The 17,418-nt window shown below is 35.5% G+C and overlaps 1 protein-coding gene across 1 annotated transcript; it reads right to left on the reverse strand.

The window, feature by feature from the left end:
• Positions 1-13,197: 13,197 nt before the first annotated feature.
• Positions 13,198-16,640, reverse strand: LOC143554335 (cold-responsive protein kinase 1-like). Its single transcript, XM_077044114.1, has 6 exons — positions 16,553-16,640; positions 16,365-16,480; positions 14,856-15,066; positions 14,531-14,768; positions 14,296-14,446; positions 13,198-13,630 (listed from the first exon to the last, which is right to left on the reverse strand). Exons 1-6 carry the CDS (start codon positions 16,620-16,622, stop codon positions 13,229-13,231), a joined length of 1,188 nt encoding a protein of 395 aa, XP_076900229.1. The 5' UTR covers positions 16,623-16,640; the 3' UTR covers positions 13,198-13,228.
• Positions 16,641-17,418: the final 778 nt, after the last annotated feature.

Raw genomic sequence — 17,418 nt, forward strand, 5'->3', positions numbered from 1 at the left:
GGATTTCTTTTCGTTATGGATATTATGTTCTAAGTAAACGGTTGAGTTTGATTTAGTTAATGCGTATGATTGCTTGGTTTTATTTACTTAGATTTATTGTTTCACGTTACCCTTATTGATTGTTTCATAGGATAGGGTTTTGTTAGGTCATTTACTGTGTGTTCTTGGCTAGTTTATGATTAATATGCATTAAAATCATAGAAACAATAAAATCAAGTAAATAAATAAAAGTGAACTGCCAGCCTAGAAAGCTGTAAGGTGATAGGTTGTTCTTCGTAAGTGATTTCTAGATTTAGTTCTTCGTAAGGAGTCCGTCTAGGTTTGATTGTCAGCTTAGTCTATTAAGTTAATTAAATCTGCTGGGTTATCTTTGAATTCCGCGCTGTAAGGTAGGTTTTCGTCATAAAAGATACTTAGACATAAGCGATTAAATAACCGTAAGAAAGTTTAATATAAAACTGGTGAGTTTTAAAACTTGTTAGAAATCCATAGGCGTCTTCTTGAAGTTCAAGGGTCCTGTTCGGGTTTTCTATCAAGGGTCTATTTTATGATCCCAGTTCCATAACTTGAGTTTTCGATTTAATCAATAACCGTAACTTTAGGGATTCTAGCCTAGGTAGTTATCTTCATTATCTGAATTAATCAAAGTTTCTAAATCGTTTATTAGTTAAAACTAATTAGGGATTATGTTTTATTAGTTAATTAATAAGTAATGATTACGTTTTATTATTATTATATTAATTAGGGTTAGGTTTAATTAGTTTATTATTAGTTTAATAGTTAAGTAATCATTAGTTAATTATTATTAGAGTTTTAATAATTAGTTTAAATCCCCCTCAAATATTATTAATAAATAGTCGCGTCTTGTAGTTGAGTCTAATTTAGCTAGCTTACGTAATTAAAAGAGTCTCGTGGGTTCGATATCCGGACTTACTTAGCTGTACTAGAGTCGACCGGTTCACTTGCCGGTTAGTAGTTTAAGTTAAGTTTAAGGGTCTAGAGCATTACTTAGTGTTTAGATTAGTTTATTTTTAGTTAATAATTTTATAACTAATTTTAGCACATCAAAGGGTTTCAAGGTCAAGGGGTTGGTGGTCAAAGTGGGTTAACGGGTCAAAGTTCATCAAGTGGAAATGAAGTCATGGACATGTTGAAGATGATGCAACAAGACATGCAACAGATAAATCAACTCGATGAAGCTCGAATGCAAAAGGATGAAGTCCGAGACAAAGCCATCCAATCATTGACCACTCAAATGGGTCAACTTGCAACCGATGTGGCGAATTTGAAGAAAAACAGCTCGAGCTTAAAGAAGGGGAACAACGTGCATATCAATGCGGTAAGTCTTTTACATAATTTTGAAATTTCTAGTGTTCAAAGTGATCCAACACCACAGTTTGTTGAGAGGGTGGTGAAAGATATTAGTGATGAGATTGAAAATATGGGTAATTATGAAACAGTTTTTCAAAATAACTATGAATTACAACCGAATGAAACGTCTTTTTGTGAAAACTGTTTTTGTGATAAATGTTTAAATGACAAATTAACCAAAATAAGGGATGAGAGGGTTGATAATAATATTATCCCGAGTAAACTTCAAGATGGTGAATTTAAAACTGATCGGGCACTACTAGATCTTGGAGATTGTGTTAGTATCATGTCCAGTAGTTTATATGATCAGTATAAGTTTGGTCCACTACAAAAGTAAACACCACCGTGGTATTAGCGGATCAAACCTATTCACTTCCCCGAGGCATGATATATAATGTGATGGTACATGTGGAGGAATTCTGTTACTCAGATGACTTTTTAGTGCTTGATTATGCAAAAAATGTAACTAACACGCAACCCGCAGTCATATTGGGTAGACCCTTCCTTGCCACTTCACTTGCAGTGATTGATTGTGCTAAATAGACATTGAGAATTAAATTTGGGAATCGTGATAAACGGTTATTATTATTTGAAAATAATACTGACTCTTTTGTTGACAATGAAAGCCTAAAGGCGGATTTTTTTAACAAGTGTGTATCCCTGAGCAAGGATCACACGAAAGTGGAGTGTTTTGTGATTGACAGGTTAGTTGAGAAGAAAGAAGTTGAACATCAACAGAGTGAGAAGGCGGCAAAAAAAGGTAGCCGACCAAAAAAGACGAAAATGAGACATCCACCTAACCTAAATGATCCATGGTGGAGGATGAGGATGTTCGGGCCTGACCCTGGTTTGCCGGAAGATTGGCAACAGTTAATTGAAAAAGAGCGTGCTTATAACGAGAAAACTGCACGGGAGTGGTCCAGTCACCCACCTTGAATGTCATAAAAGTTTCAAAAAGGTGGTAATTGTACATTTTGTATATTTTAATTTTTATTTTGCATTATAATTTCTAGTTTGTTTGTTATTAGTGGTATTTTAAACTACCATCTTAGCAAAAAACAAGTGTGGGGAAATTCTTATGGATTTCTCTTCGACACTGTGTTGGGAACAACCCGAATTTTTCATGGAAGGAACTAGAGTTTTACTTAGTAGTGTTTTTGTTTTTATTTTCTCAAAACCATACATTGGGGACAATGTATCCCAAGTGTGGGGATGGGGGAATTGGAATTTCCTTTTTCAAAATTTTCAAAAAAAATAATAATAAAAAAAATAAAAAATTAATTAAAAGAAAATTTTAAAAATCAGAAAAACTTAAATTTTTTTTTAAAAATGTGTGTTTAAAGAAACCGGAAAGTGGTAAGATGGCGGGCTAAAGTTTTGGTCCCTTTTCATGGTCACAATTCCCTAAATAACACGTGCCTAGTTGTTTTTTTAAAAAAAAGAGATTATGTAGTTTTCTAACCAAGGTTCGCATGCTTTCGGTGTAATAACTTGCATAACACGTTCGTTTACACTTGAGAATTTAGAAAGTATTGGTTGGTGAGACGGTTGATACTCTCCAATAGAACTTGTACAATTAGTGCATTTCGAGATCTTAGCTTGGCATGAGTGCAAAAGTGATAGAGGCACTTAGGTTAAGCCTCGTCTGGATGAACGAGAGTGTGGGTTTTAGGGGGTTGGGGCCTCATACATTATACACATGAAGATGGTTATGTGAGGCGCGGGGGTTGGTTCCTTTAGAAAACCTTATTAGGCCTATTCTTTTATTTAATCAACCCCGATGTTATATTGTGAAACGATCCGACTTAATAGGTTTCTATGTAATTGTTTTAGTATTTATCAGTTAGATATGTGAAGCATTATGTTTATCATGCTGGTATGTAATGTTCAAGTATTATATTAGTTCAAAAAAAAGTTTGTATTAGAGTTGCAATGTTTATGTATGCATAGTTCAAAGTATTATTTATTGAGTGAAAAAATGGGGGGAAAAAGAAAAAAAAAAGAAAAAAAAAAGAGAAGTTAGTGATGTTTATAGTTGTTTATTTTATTGTTTACTTAGTTTGTTTGTAATAAGTCGGATCAGATCGCTTGAGCTACTTTCAATATTCCCTTCCATACCCTTACACTTGGCCCCATTACAACCCGTTTTAAGATCTCTTGATTTGTATTCATGCCAAAAGCATTTACATAGGTGGAGATTTGATGATTGTACAAGCGTATGCGAGGAGAATTGATTAAATATGAAATGTATGGATGATCACCAATAAAAAGGTTAATGTGTAAATGTGTTATGTATAGGTAAAAACCGAAAGCATGTTAGGTTTGGTTAGAAATCTTCGGTTTAAATGGAAAGTCAAGTGAACTTTTGCAACCGATAAAAATAAGGGAATAGGGTATGACTTGGGACCTAACTGAACCGGATTTGAGGTAAGATTGGTGGCTACAAGTTGAAAATAAAAAAAAAATTGTTGTTTTAGGTGTTGCTTAAGGGCAAGCAACGAGTAAATGTGGGAATGTGACGGGTGGTCCATGGGACAACCCTTAAGTGATATAAGACCGTTAAGAACCATGCATACAATCGGTTTATTTTGTGGAATTAGTTGACTATGGTTACTCATAATTGCAGGTAGGAGAAGATAGAGGATGTAATTACGAGAACGTGGGGAAAAACGATGAAGAAAACGGGGTTGAAACGAGAAAGTTATGAAGAAAACAAGGAGGCAAGAATGGAAGCCACCGTAGCTTATGGTGGCCACCGTAAGCTACGGTGGTCTCTGAAGAAAATTACACCGTATGGCAGTTTTAAGCCACCGTAAGGCATTTTGAAGCCACCGTAGCTTACGGTGGGACTGACGCTGAAACTTGTAACAGCCTTATAAACTCGTTTTAGGGTTGGCTTTTGAGATCCTAATCATATCTTTTCATTCTAGAGCAACCTAGAGGCGATTTTGGAGTACAAGAACATTATTTTGAGTGTGGTGATCATTAGAGACTCGTTGTTGATTCATATGCAAACTATAATCGAAGGAATGATGAACCGAATCATGCTCGGCTAAATTCCTTTGTGTTTTCCCTCGGATTATAAGGTTTCTTATGATTGTTTTGTTGAATGTTTAGACAATTTCTGAGATATTAGTTTGATCTTATTGATTAATTATTATGGTGTTTATGTATTGGTTGATAGATTGTTAGTTTATCAATTTTGTGTTCTAAACCGTCAGTTCTTCGTTTTGTATGTAATCGAGATTAATCGGGAGGGATTTAGGGTTGGATAAACTAATTGGTTTTTGATTGATTACCTTGCGATGTATAATCCAAGTACTTGATCTTCAATTATCGCAATCGTTTACATAAACACGAAATTTATCTATTTTTCATCTTAGTTAAACATTAACCGTAACATTCATGGAAACCTGAAACCGAGGGAAGACATATTTTCGTATATTGATTAAAACTCGTTTATTTCTTTAGTTCTTTTTGTTATTCAAATCAAACATCGAATCATTGAATTTTTACTTTTCGCATTTAGTTTAATATAGTTTAATTATAAAGCTAATTAGTAACACATTTTCCACAAACTCCCTGTGTTCGATACCCGCTTACCGCTATCTAATTAGTTGTAATCGGTTTATTTTTGAGTGAGTTTTCGGCCTCACGTCACACACCAATCGCAAATCCAAAAGTAGACTTCAATCACGAATTAAAAATGAAGAATATGAGAATTAGAGTGTATTTGACTTACAAGAATATAAAGATGAACATGACGGAAATTTACGATGAATATACTATAGCCGTTAGTGATTAAATGATGATTTCAATGATTTTGGTTTCCATTCCATGAACGTGGTGAAATCGTGTGGCGACGCGCGTGGAATATACCCAATATTTTAGCCTCGGTTCCAATAATCCCGGCTTCAGCTCTACAACAAAATAAAACCTAATATATGTATTTTTTTTTAAATTTGGGGGCCTTTATATTTATGGGGCCAAAAGCCCTAGTTTGGCCCAATAAAGTTTTTGGGCCGGCCCTATGGCGGACAATGTTCCTTCACAACGTCGCGGTAGGACTATCAATTTATGACACATACCTGTTAACACGATACAGGATTTAACAGGTTTGGGTTTGAGCTTAACAGACTTCATGTCTTAATGTGTTAAAGACTTGTTAACCTGTTAGTAACATGTGTAGATATTTATTTTAAAAAAATAAATATATATACACCCCTAAAGTCTTAAACCTATAGTCGTACTTACAAACGACATTTCACTAATGTCTGTCAGAACCCGATATTATATTTTTTTATGGATGTTATGATTTATTTAAATGGTTTTTTGTTTCAAGCATGTTATGGATTTTGTCATCATTTGTTTCTCATTATGTTATGGATTTGTGGTTTTTATTTTAAATAAGTTATCGATTATCTATTTTATAAGACTTTATGTTCGTTTTGAAAATTTTGGTTTTTTACACATGCATTATTTTATTGTGTCTTTAAACAGGTCCCTTAACAGGTTAACCTGCTACTAAACAGGTTCGTGTTCGTGTTTGGAAAAAATGACACGATTAGTTATCGTGTCGTGTTCGTGTTTAACACCACAGGTCATCGTGTCTTATCGTGTCGTGTCTGACATGTTATGACAACCCTACGTCGCGGTGCCACATGGGACAACCCTCACACATCGAACTAAGTGTATAATGAATAGTGAGAATGTGAAAAATTGTAAGGATGAGTGAAGAATGAACATATTACTTCAAAAAATTTTAAATAAAAAAAAGTGGGTTGTTATTGTTAAACTTGAACAGGTAGTGAGAACTGATCTTGTATCAACAAAACAAATAAACAGAACAAAGAGCAGAAGGTTGGCACGTTAAGTTTTGAATGACCCATTTTGGTAATAAACTGGAATGAAATCAAATTACAATTAGAAAGAAGACTAGTAGGGTTTATATAGTAGTACCATGTACAATTTGACTCCTAAACAAGCTAGGAAACTTTAATACACTTAAAATAAAACAATGAATCCTAAACCGATAAGGTCACACTTAACCGGATAAACCAAATAATTATAACCTAATTTTAATTGTTATCTTGATCTCCTCCAGCCTCCCCATGTGATCGAACCATACCAACATAAATATCGCCTCGTTTAACACTCCATCTCGATATTTTCTTCCTTCATACCCAAGCGAGTAAAAAACTTCACAAGCTTTTCTTTTGACAAACTCTTAATGAACATATTAGCGGCTTGCTCCAACGTGTTACGTGTTAACGTATTTAAAATCAGTTTATCCATTTAACATTTTTTCACGAATAAAGTGATAATGAACTTCAATGTGTTTCGTACGCACATGAAACATGGGATTGTTAGCCAACAATATCGAAGACACATTATTCTCATAAAAGGTTACCTTCTCGTTCTTACCTTGATTTAACTCGTTTAGAAAATGAACCAGCCACACACACTCTTGCGCAGCCATAGTCGCAACCCGATACTCCGCGTTGGTAGTCGAAAGTGACACCATAGGCTGTCTTTTGCTGCACCATGTAACAACACTTGAACCAATAAAAAAACATACCCAGTGGTACAATGTCTCGTGTCCGGATCTTTGGCATAATCGTCATCGCAGAATCCGATTAGCTCCATACTCGACTCCCTCTTAAACTTAACACCATAGCTCGAAGTCGACTTCACATACCGCAACACTAACCTACAAGCTTCAAGGTGCGGTTTTCTTGGAGCTTGAACAAATCTTCTAAGCACCCCCAAAGACATACGCAATGTCGGGTTGAGTCAAGGTCAAATAAATAAGACTTCCAGTTATTTGCCTATATATGGTTACTTCTTTCAACTCCTTTCCTTCTTCAGCTCGAAGTGACTCGTTTGGTTCCATGGGTACCCATATCGGTTTGCAACTTTTCATACCTAATTTCACCAAAATATGAACGGCATATCGATTTTGGTGAAGTAAAAATCCATCATTCTCATACTCAAGCTCTAGACCCAAAAAGTGCTTTAATTTACCTAAGACTTTCATGAAAAAAGGAGTGCACATATTCCTTTTTAACGGCTCCACCATGTAGACTAAATCGCTGGTTATAATTAAGTCGTCTAAATAAACAAGGGCAACAATGGTTTTGTCACCTTCAGATCGTACGAACACACAGGTATCGGCTATTGTAGGAACAAAACCATTAAGTTCTAAAAACACACCGATGTTACCGAACATGGCCCGCGGTGACTTTTTAGACCGTAAATTGCTTTCTTTAACTGACAAACATAATTAGTAAAATTTTGACTTACAAAACCTCCCAGCTGATCCATGTATATTACTCGATCTAAATCGCCATACAAAAACACATTACTTACATAAATTTGCCACAAATCCCAACCTTTGCACGCAACGATAGCTAAAATTACTCGAACAAAAACGAGTTTAGCTATGGGACTAAACGTATCTTCATAATCGATCCCGTAATCCTATGAATGCCAATAATCGAGCTTTATATCTTTATATCGACCTGTCTTTTAATTTTAAAAACTCACTTACAAGTAATTGGTTTTACATCGCCCGGCTTCGGAACAAGATGCCAAGTCTCGTTGCTGGCTAAAGCTTCTAACTCTTTCTTCATGGCTTCCATCCACTTAGGATCCCGTATGGCCTGTTCAAAGGTTTCGGGTTCACGTTCAGTTTCTCGACTAACAAGTAAGGCGACGTTTGCATACGACTGGTTCGGTTTACTTGCCCGTTCATACCTTCAGACAGCTGGTGAACTTACCTCGACAGTTGCTTGATTGCTTGACTTTATGAACCGGGAACCTGACTGACCGGCTAACGTACCTCGAGCAACATGGAGTGACTCGTGCGCTGCCACTAGGTTCAGTGTTTTCTATTTGGATCTCAACTGGTTGAACAGTGGATTCAACCTCCACTTCATTATTTAATTACATTGAAACATAATTATCCAAACCTTTTTGCAAGTCTTGAGTATCGGGCAAGTCTTCTTTACTCGGGGACCACCAAGATGAGTTTTCATCAAACATTACATCTCATGATATATAAATTATCCCTGTACTCAGTTCACAACAACGCAAACCTTTCTTTTCATTATCGTGACCAACAAATATACATCCCATTGCCTTTTTCTCCAAATTGTGTCTGAGATGCCCCAGGATGAACACGTAACACACACATCCAAAGATCCGAAAATAACTAACATTCGGTCGGACCTTGAACGAACATCTTCTCGTATGGTGACTGATATAATGCTAAATGTTTATGTTTCCCGTGTATATTTTAATTAATATTTTAATAGTTTTTGTTTGTTTTTTGTCGTGATTTGTATACTACTAACATTTTTATGTTTCGTAGGTTCCGGGATTTGATTGTGATTAAAAAGGACGAAAAATGAGCTAAAAAGAGCTGAAACGGAGACCCGGAACGCGTCAGGAAGGGTCTGAACAGAGAACCGGTCTGACCGGGCCGGTCTAACCGGACTCCTAGTTGAAGCACGCCGCGCCGCGCGACCGGGGAGGCCAAAGCCCGTCGCGCGGCGCCTAGGGGTTGCTGGATGATTTTTTTATTTCGTTTTTGCTACATGTTGGGCCTTGTTTTAGGTATTTAAACATCTTTAACTTAAACCTGACAATAACCTGCTGCCCCCAGACGAATTTGGAGTTTTGAGAGCTATCATTCGAGTTTCGTGGAGGTTTGGAAGACACGAGAACATCCGGTGAAGAGCTTTACGTTCAAGATCGAAGACTACGGTTTTTATCGCCTTTAATCTTTCATTTCTCATTATTTCACCATGTTTTCAGTTTTATTTGTTTTGTTTGATTTAGATTACATGATGCTAGGCTAAACCTCATAAACTACCTAGGTTGTGATGAACCTTAGTTCGGTTTGATTTTGTTTGGATTTCGTTTCGTTATGGATTTTATGTTCTAAGTAAACTGTTGAGTTTGATTTAATTAATGCGTATGATTGCTTGGTTTCGTTTACTTGGATTTATTGTTTCACATTTCCCTTGGTGATTGTTTTATAGGATATGGTTTTGTTAGGTTATTTACTGTCTTTTCTTGACTAGTTTGTGATTAATATCGATTAAAATCATAGAAACAAAAAAATCAATTAAACAGATAAAAGTGAGCTGCTAGTCTAAAAAGTTGTAATGTGATAGGCAATTGATAGATCTTTGCTTGTCGGGATTGCTAGATTTAGTTCTTCGTAAGGAGCCCGTCTAGGTTTGATTGTCAGCTTAGTCTATTAAGTTCATTGAGTCTGCTTTGCTATCTTTGAATTCCGCGCTGTAAGGTAGGTTTTCGTCATAAAGATACTTAGACATAAGCGATTAAATAACCGTAAGGAAGTTTAATTAATAAACTGGTGAGTCTTAAAACTTGTTAGAAATCCATAGGCGTCTTCTTGAAGTTCAAGGGTCCTGTTCGGGTTTTCTGTCAAGGGTCTATTTCATGATCCCAGTTCCATAACTTGAGTTTTCCATTTAATTAATAACCGTAACTTTGGGGATTCTAGCTTAGGTAGTTATCTTTATCATCTGAATTAATCCAAATTTTCTAAATTGTTTATTAGTTTAAAGTAATTAGGGTTAAGGTTTTACTAATTAATTAATTAGTTTAAGGTTATAATTATGTTTTATTATTATTATTATATTAATTAGGTCTAGGGTTAAGTATTTAATAATTAGTTTAACAATTAAGTAATCATTAATTAATAATTAGTAAGTTTTAAGTAATAGTTAATTAGTATTTAGAGTTTTAATTAATTAGTATTAAATTCCCCCTCAAATATTATTAATAAATAGTCGTTTCTTGCAGTTGAGTCTTGTTTGCTAGTTTCGTAATTTATAGAGTCTCGTGAGTTCGATATCCGGACTTACTTAGCTGTACTAGATTCGACCGGTACACTTGCCGGTTAGTAGTTTAAGTTAAGTTTAAGAGTTTAGAATTATTACTTAGTGTCTAGATTAGCTTATTTTTAGTTAATAATTATTTGACTACTTTTAGCACATCAGTGACTCGTAGCCCATTCCCTTTTGTGGAAATCTATTACTTACGAATGCAGCGATACTCATTGCCTCAGCCCAAAATCTCCCTGGTACATTCTTGTTATGCATCATGCTTCCGATCATGTTAGTTAGGGTTCGGTTCTTTCTCTTCGAACCCCGTTTTTCTCGGGAGTATTTGAACAAGTAAGTTGACGTCTAATCTTATTTTCTTTCAAAAACAAAGAAAATTCTTTGGAAGTATACTCGCCTCCGTTATCGGATCGGAGGCGCTCGATGTTTCGTTATAAGTCTCGTTCAGCTTCCAACTTTAATTCTTTGAATCGTTCAAAGGCTTCAACTTTCTCCTTTCATGAAATATACCCACAAATATTTCGAATAATCATCAATAAATAATATCATAAAAACCATACCTTTGACCTTGGTTGCTTTACCGGGCCGAACACACCGGTATAAACGAGTTCGAAGGGGGCTTTGGCTCGATAACTAGAGTTATCAAACAGTTGCTTATGAGCCTTTCCAAACTGACAACCACCACACACAACATCTGTTTTTACTTCGAGTTCGGGTATTCCCGCCACCAACTTCTTTTTCACGATTAATTGAAGTTTATCATACCCGACATGACTTAAACGTTGATGCCACATATATGCATTTAAATTCCTCTTCACCTGATTCACATACGAAGTCCCGGCAGACAATACATAAACCAAGTCTTTCTTTCTCCCTTGAATCACTAGTATGGATTTGGTTTCAAACTTAACAAAAATATTCACCTCGTTTGGCCCGAACAGAGCATATCTTCCGGTGTTGGTGATTTGAGGAACCGACAATAAGTTCTTTTTCATGTCGTGAACATGAAACACGTTTTTAAGAACCAAACCACTTTTCTTGGAAGCTGATGAGAGATCAACCTCACCCATACGAGTCATGTCGTGTCGTGTCGCGAGTCGTCGGCTATAACTACAACCTGATTACCCTCGTACTTAACTGGGTTCTTTAACCGCTCCTTTTCACTCGTTAGGTGATTCGAACAACCCGAATCTACAATCCAATCATTTAACGAATTTAAAGAGGATTTTACGGTAGCCTTTAACGCATGAACTTCTTCAATTCCGACATAATGGGCCTCGGCATCCCAAGGCTTCAGTTCGATTTTGGGTTGTCGTGGCGTTTCCTTATTCAGTTGCACCCAATGTACCATACTTTGTGATGTGTCCTCGCATGCCACAATTATAACACTTAAAAGCTTTAAACGACAGACGTTTACCCTGTTTACTAAGGTTCCAATTCTTTCGATCGTTACCTCCTTCATGTTGGTTTCCTTCCTCAGGTTTATACCATTTGTTGAAGTTGTTCAATCAATCCCATGGTTTATTTTTGTTGTAACCGTGGTTGGGTTTGTACTTGCCTTTTCATTTTCCCGCAAACAACGCCTCGTTTTCTTGCTTTGGTACAGCGGAAACCGACACACCTGCTATCCGTTTAGCTAACGATTCCTTCCCGGATAAATAATTTTCAAATTCCGAGAGTGACGGTTGGGTCGCCCAACCCTAAATAGCAGCGATAAACAACTGAAGTTCCGGCCTCAACCCGTGAATAATAATCCGTTTCATCCTCACGTCTCCAATCCTTGATTGCTGATCTAAATCAGCAATCAAACTAAGTGTATAATGAATAGTGATAATGTGAAAAATGTAAGGATGAGTGAAGAATGAACATATTACTTCAGAAAATTATAAATGAAAAATAAGTGGGTTGTTATTGTTACACTTGAACAGGTAGTGAGAACTGATCTTGTATCAGCATAACAAATAAACAGAACAAAGAACAGAAGGTTGGCCCGTTAAGTCTTAAACGTCTCTTTCTTGATAAACTAGAATGGAATTGAATTACAATTAAAAAGAAGACTAGTAGAGTTTATATCATAAGACACTTTAATAAACTTAAAATAAAACAATGATTTCTAAACCGATAAGGACACACTTAACTGGATAAACCAAATAATTAAAAACTAATTTTAATTGTTATCTTGATCTCCTCCAGCCTCCCCATGAGATCAAACCGTAACACCCTAAAATATCGCCTCGTTTAACAGTTATTGTATCGGTGGCACGAACATACTTGAGTGAAGGATGGAGCCATGCATCACAAGGGCTCTAAGTTGTCTTAGAACATCAGTATTATATACGCTCACAAGCCTCTTTATTTTTTTCTTCCTTGACTAACAACCAAGGATGTCTCTCATGAGCTTCTCGCTCTCCCTCTTCCTTCTCTCAACCCCTTGTTAATTCAACTAGTTTATTAAATGTTGGTAATTTCAAACCGTATTCACAAGTCGGTGAATATAGAAGAACTTAATATGACAATTTGATCATGCTGGTTTAGTTTCTAATTGTAATAGGATTAACATGGTATAGTCTTGGTCACAAGTTATGGGTAGATCTATTAAGTTTAGGGTTTGGGTAGAGGCTTTGAATGGGATAATCAATAGTGAATTATTGTATCGAGTTTTTGAGTCAGTTTTCTCTTGCAGTATCAAAGTGTTTATCAATCATGTACCTTTAAAAAAAAGAAAAAAAAACTTCTAAGCTGGCGATTTTTCCGGATATTTACATCCGTACCACTCAAAAACTAAAATATAATACAAAAAATAAAATAAAAACAATTTAGAGGCAAAAGTATTCAAAACCAAACCATTTTTCCAAATCTCTACCATTAATTTCCCATTTAAAAGAAAGAGCTTTTACAAAAACACCTCAATCTTCATAATTCAAATCATATAAAACAAAAATGTACACATTTACATTTGTGAGGAATGACATTTGTATCTAAGAAGTCTGATCCCAAGTATCTGTATATGTCAAGGTGTGTGGTGATGTGTTGGATGATGATAATGAATGTTCTGCACTATCAGGACTTGAAGTAATAGTAGTAAATATGTTTTTTTTTGGGTCTTGATTATCACAAGCGGTTTTACAAGGGTTGCTTCTGATCTTGAGATCCATGAAATCTGAAATCAGGCCCGGTTTAGTGATCGTGTACTTGTCAACATTTATTTGGCCCGATAACATCTTGACCACGGTTGACATCATGGGTCTAAGCTTTGTAATGTCTTGGGTGCATAAAAGACCGATTTTTAAGTATTTACACGCTTGTTCTGCATTGAAGTCGCCGTGCATTGATGTGTCTACAAGCTCTACTAATTCATTTCTTTCGTAAAGATCCCATACCTGTTTAATACAAAATATAATTAAATTATCAGATGATTTGCAGCAAAATACGTGTACCCGATTACTAAAAACTGATTATGAATAAAATGTAAACGAGCCAAGCCAGTGTGGGCTTGGCTCGCTTATCTTAATGAGCTGAACTCGTCAAAAGCTCAAGCTGGCTCAATTATTTTAAAACTTTTTTAAGTTTCTTATTTTCACATATAATGATAATTATTACATATAAACTACCAATAATATTTAAAACATATATGTATATATATATATATAATTATAAACTATAAAATTTATAATTTGTATATATTGAATTTGGGCTGTTATTTTCTGTTATAATTTTTATATATTGAAATTTTGGCTTTACTTTAATTTCAACCAAACTAGAATTTTCATAATTTTATTGTTCTTTTTTTATTTAAATGCCATAAGTATATATAAATAAAATTTGAGCTTTACTTTTAATGAGCCAACTAACGAACAAGCCAACTAGCAAGGCAACCTTGGCTTGGGCATGTATGTTTACAAACAAGCCGATTTCAAGCGAGCTGCAAGTGTTTTGAACAAACTTTATTATTAGGGTTAGAAGTCGCGGCAAAACAAAGTAAAATTGCACAAAATAAGCATATATCTATTATCTAATGAAGTAATGATAACTACTTAGTACTTACCCTCTCAAGAATGAATTGTTCTTCAAAAGGCAATAATGAGTTTGTGTTGCATCTCCCACCCACAATTTCTATGAGAAGAACACCAAAACTATATACATCTGCTTTACGTGTCAAATGGCCTCTAATCGCATATTCTGGTGCCAAATAACCACTAATACAACATAAAAACATATATTAGTAAAAAATTTAGCAACAAACAGTAAATTTTAAATAAAAAAAGAAACTCAAAACTTACATTGTTCCAGCCACTCGCGTGCTGACATGTGTCATATTTGCGGGTATTAACTTTGCTAATCCAAAATCAGAAATCTTGGGTGTTAAATCTTTATCAAGAAGAATATTACTCGCTTTAATATCCCTATGAACTATATGCGGCTTCACTTCCTCATGAAGATAAGCGAGCCCTTTCGCAATTCCAATGCAAATATTGGTTCTTGTTTCCCAACTAAACTGAATCGAACAATGGCCTCCACCTTTAAATAAAGTTCAACTTTTATTAGCAAAGATCGATTAAAAAACATGACCGTTAAAAACAAAAAAAGATGTAAATATGAAATTACCAAGAAGGGTCTGAGCCAAACTGTTATTCTCAATATACTCATACACCAGAATCCTGTTATCTCCTTCGACACAACAGCCACGAAGCTTAGCTAAATTCTCGTGCTCGATTTCATAGATCACTTTTATTTCTGTCAAGAATTCTCTTGCTCCTTGTTTTGATTCAGAAGAAAGAACCTTTATTGCAACATATTTCCCATGTTTTAATCTTCCCTACAGATTACAAAAATGGCACAAATTTATAACTATAAATCTATAACAAAAGAAACAATTAACCAATAAAAAAGATTATATGAGGTGGAATCCAGTACAAATATATTTTAACGTGAAACTAGAGTAGTTGTTATTACTAGAGGTGCACAAATCGGGTTCAAATGGAAAACCCGAACCGGTTCCAAACCGGTTTTTTTACACCGGGTTGTAAAATGGCACCGGTTCCAATCAAGAACCGGTTCGGTTCCCGACCCGAACCGATGCCCAGATATGCGAACTTTTAAGAACCGGGTAGGGTATGAACCGGAACCGGTTTTTACGTAAAAACCGGTTCCACCGGTTTTTTTTGAAATTTAAAAATTAGAGCCGTTAGGAACCGGTTCCAACGGCTATATAGCCGTTTTTGACCGTTGGAACCGGTTTTTTAACTATAAATAGGTTATTTTCTTACTATGAATAGCAAGGTTTGTTTGTTTACTTGTTAAACCACTTCCAAAACTATAAAACACACTCCAAACCACAATTAACCTTAAACCGACAACAAATGGCAACCAATGATGACGTTGTTATGGTGATCGAAACAACAAGATGCCCCGATGTTTGGGTTCATTACGATTTGTGTCTCATGACCGACTCACATGAGTTGGCACGTTGCAAATATTGCTCGAAGTTTCTTAAAGCAGGGTCCAACTCGACATTACGAAAACATACGAATAAGTATTGTCGAGAGAAAAGAAGATTGGAAGCTAAAAAAACGGAAGTGGGAGAGTCGTCCGGCTCTACAACCCAAAAATAAGTATTCCCGGATTAAAACGACGGACTTTGTTTTTTATGTTTTAGTTGTTATGTTTAGTATCGTTTATGTTTTAATAATGTTTGTAATAGTTAGTTTTTAATTTAAAACGGCTAGTTTGACTTTTGTTTGACCCTTCAAAAAAAACCCGTCGGAACCGGTTTTTCCGGGTACGAACCGAACCGGTTCCAATTAAGAACCGGGTAGGAACCGGGTTGGAACTGGTACTGACATACAAATAGGAGAACCGGGTACGATTTTCGGGTACAAAAATACCCAAACCGGGCATTGTTCCAACCGGGTTGGAACTGGAACCGGTTCCGGTTCGGTTCCACCGGTTAGGTTCCGGAACCGGTTTTTTTGTGCACGTCTAGTTATTACACTACAGTAAATAAAGCAACGTAATAATAATTGCTCTAGTTCAATAACTAAATCGCAATAATAACCAGCTTCTCATGTTAAAAGCAATTTGTATTTGATTCTAACACAAATTATATAAACATACCCAATAAACCGGACCGAAACCGCCTTCTCCTATCTTGTTAGCTGGGCTGAAATTATCCGTAGCGATTCTTAGCTCCTTGTAAGAGTAAAGTTTAAGATTCTGAACATCTGATAGCTCTGTTTATGATCAATTAATAAAAATATAGCAAGAAAATGAAGTTATAAACCAATGGTTGAATAAAAGTTTACCATCTTTAAATTTTGGAAAATGTTTTGGTGGGTCAGCTCTCCGGTTGAAGAAGAAAGGGAAACAACCCATGATCTGTCAAGATTCAAATGTATGTGTGTATGAAGATATATAGGTGGTGAGCAGTTGATGTGGGTTGGTATGAAGATATAGTTTGTGGGTAATGGGAATATATGAATGTATGGTTGGAAGTATATTAATGAAGTGATGCAAGTAGAGTCAGCAAAGTAATGCGAAGGATCTTGACTCTTTCTTGGAAGCCAACGGCTGTTCTGGATGGAGTGTGAACATAAAGGGTCTTTTTGGTGTGTACGTACAAAGTCAACGTGAGTTGATTTCAAGATTTGAGCTACTATACTAGTATTTATTTAGGGGTGTTTATTTTTAATAACTTATTAACATTTGAAAAAGTTAAAAGGCGTTTGGTGTCGTGTTTTATTGTGAAAGATAAGCTAATAATTTATAACTTTGTAACTTATTAATTTATGAAAAAGTTATAAGAAAGTAAAATAAGGAATCTCAAACACATAGTTTTTTTTAGACCACAAGTGTAACTATACTTCTAAGTTATTATATTTTTCTTTTAATGATGAGACTTGAACCATAACTTTTTAACAAGACAAAATTTTATTTAAAACATTGTTAACGGTAGGTAAAAAAACTTTTTGGTTAGTCATGTAAATTTAGCATTCACTAACGTGTCCAGTTATCTATGCACTGGTAAATGTTGAGCTAATAAGAGACTTGAATGGTAATTAAGAGACTCTGAGTGAGTGTTAGGTACACCGATGTGATGGTAGTGGGTCAGTGAGGTAGTGTGTGAGTGGCAAGCTGTAGGTTATGAACACATGTGAATGGATAAAGAGGT

The sequence above is a fragment of the Bidens hawaiensis genome, unplaced genomic scaffold (genome assembly GCF_021521415.1).
Source record: "Bidens hawaiensis isolate Kalapana, Puna unplaced genomic scaffold, B.hawaiensis_p1.1 tig00017589_1, whole genome shotgun sequence".
NCBI lineage: Eukaryota > Viridiplantae > Streptophyta > Magnoliopsida > Asterales > Asteraceae > Bidens > Bidens hawaiensis.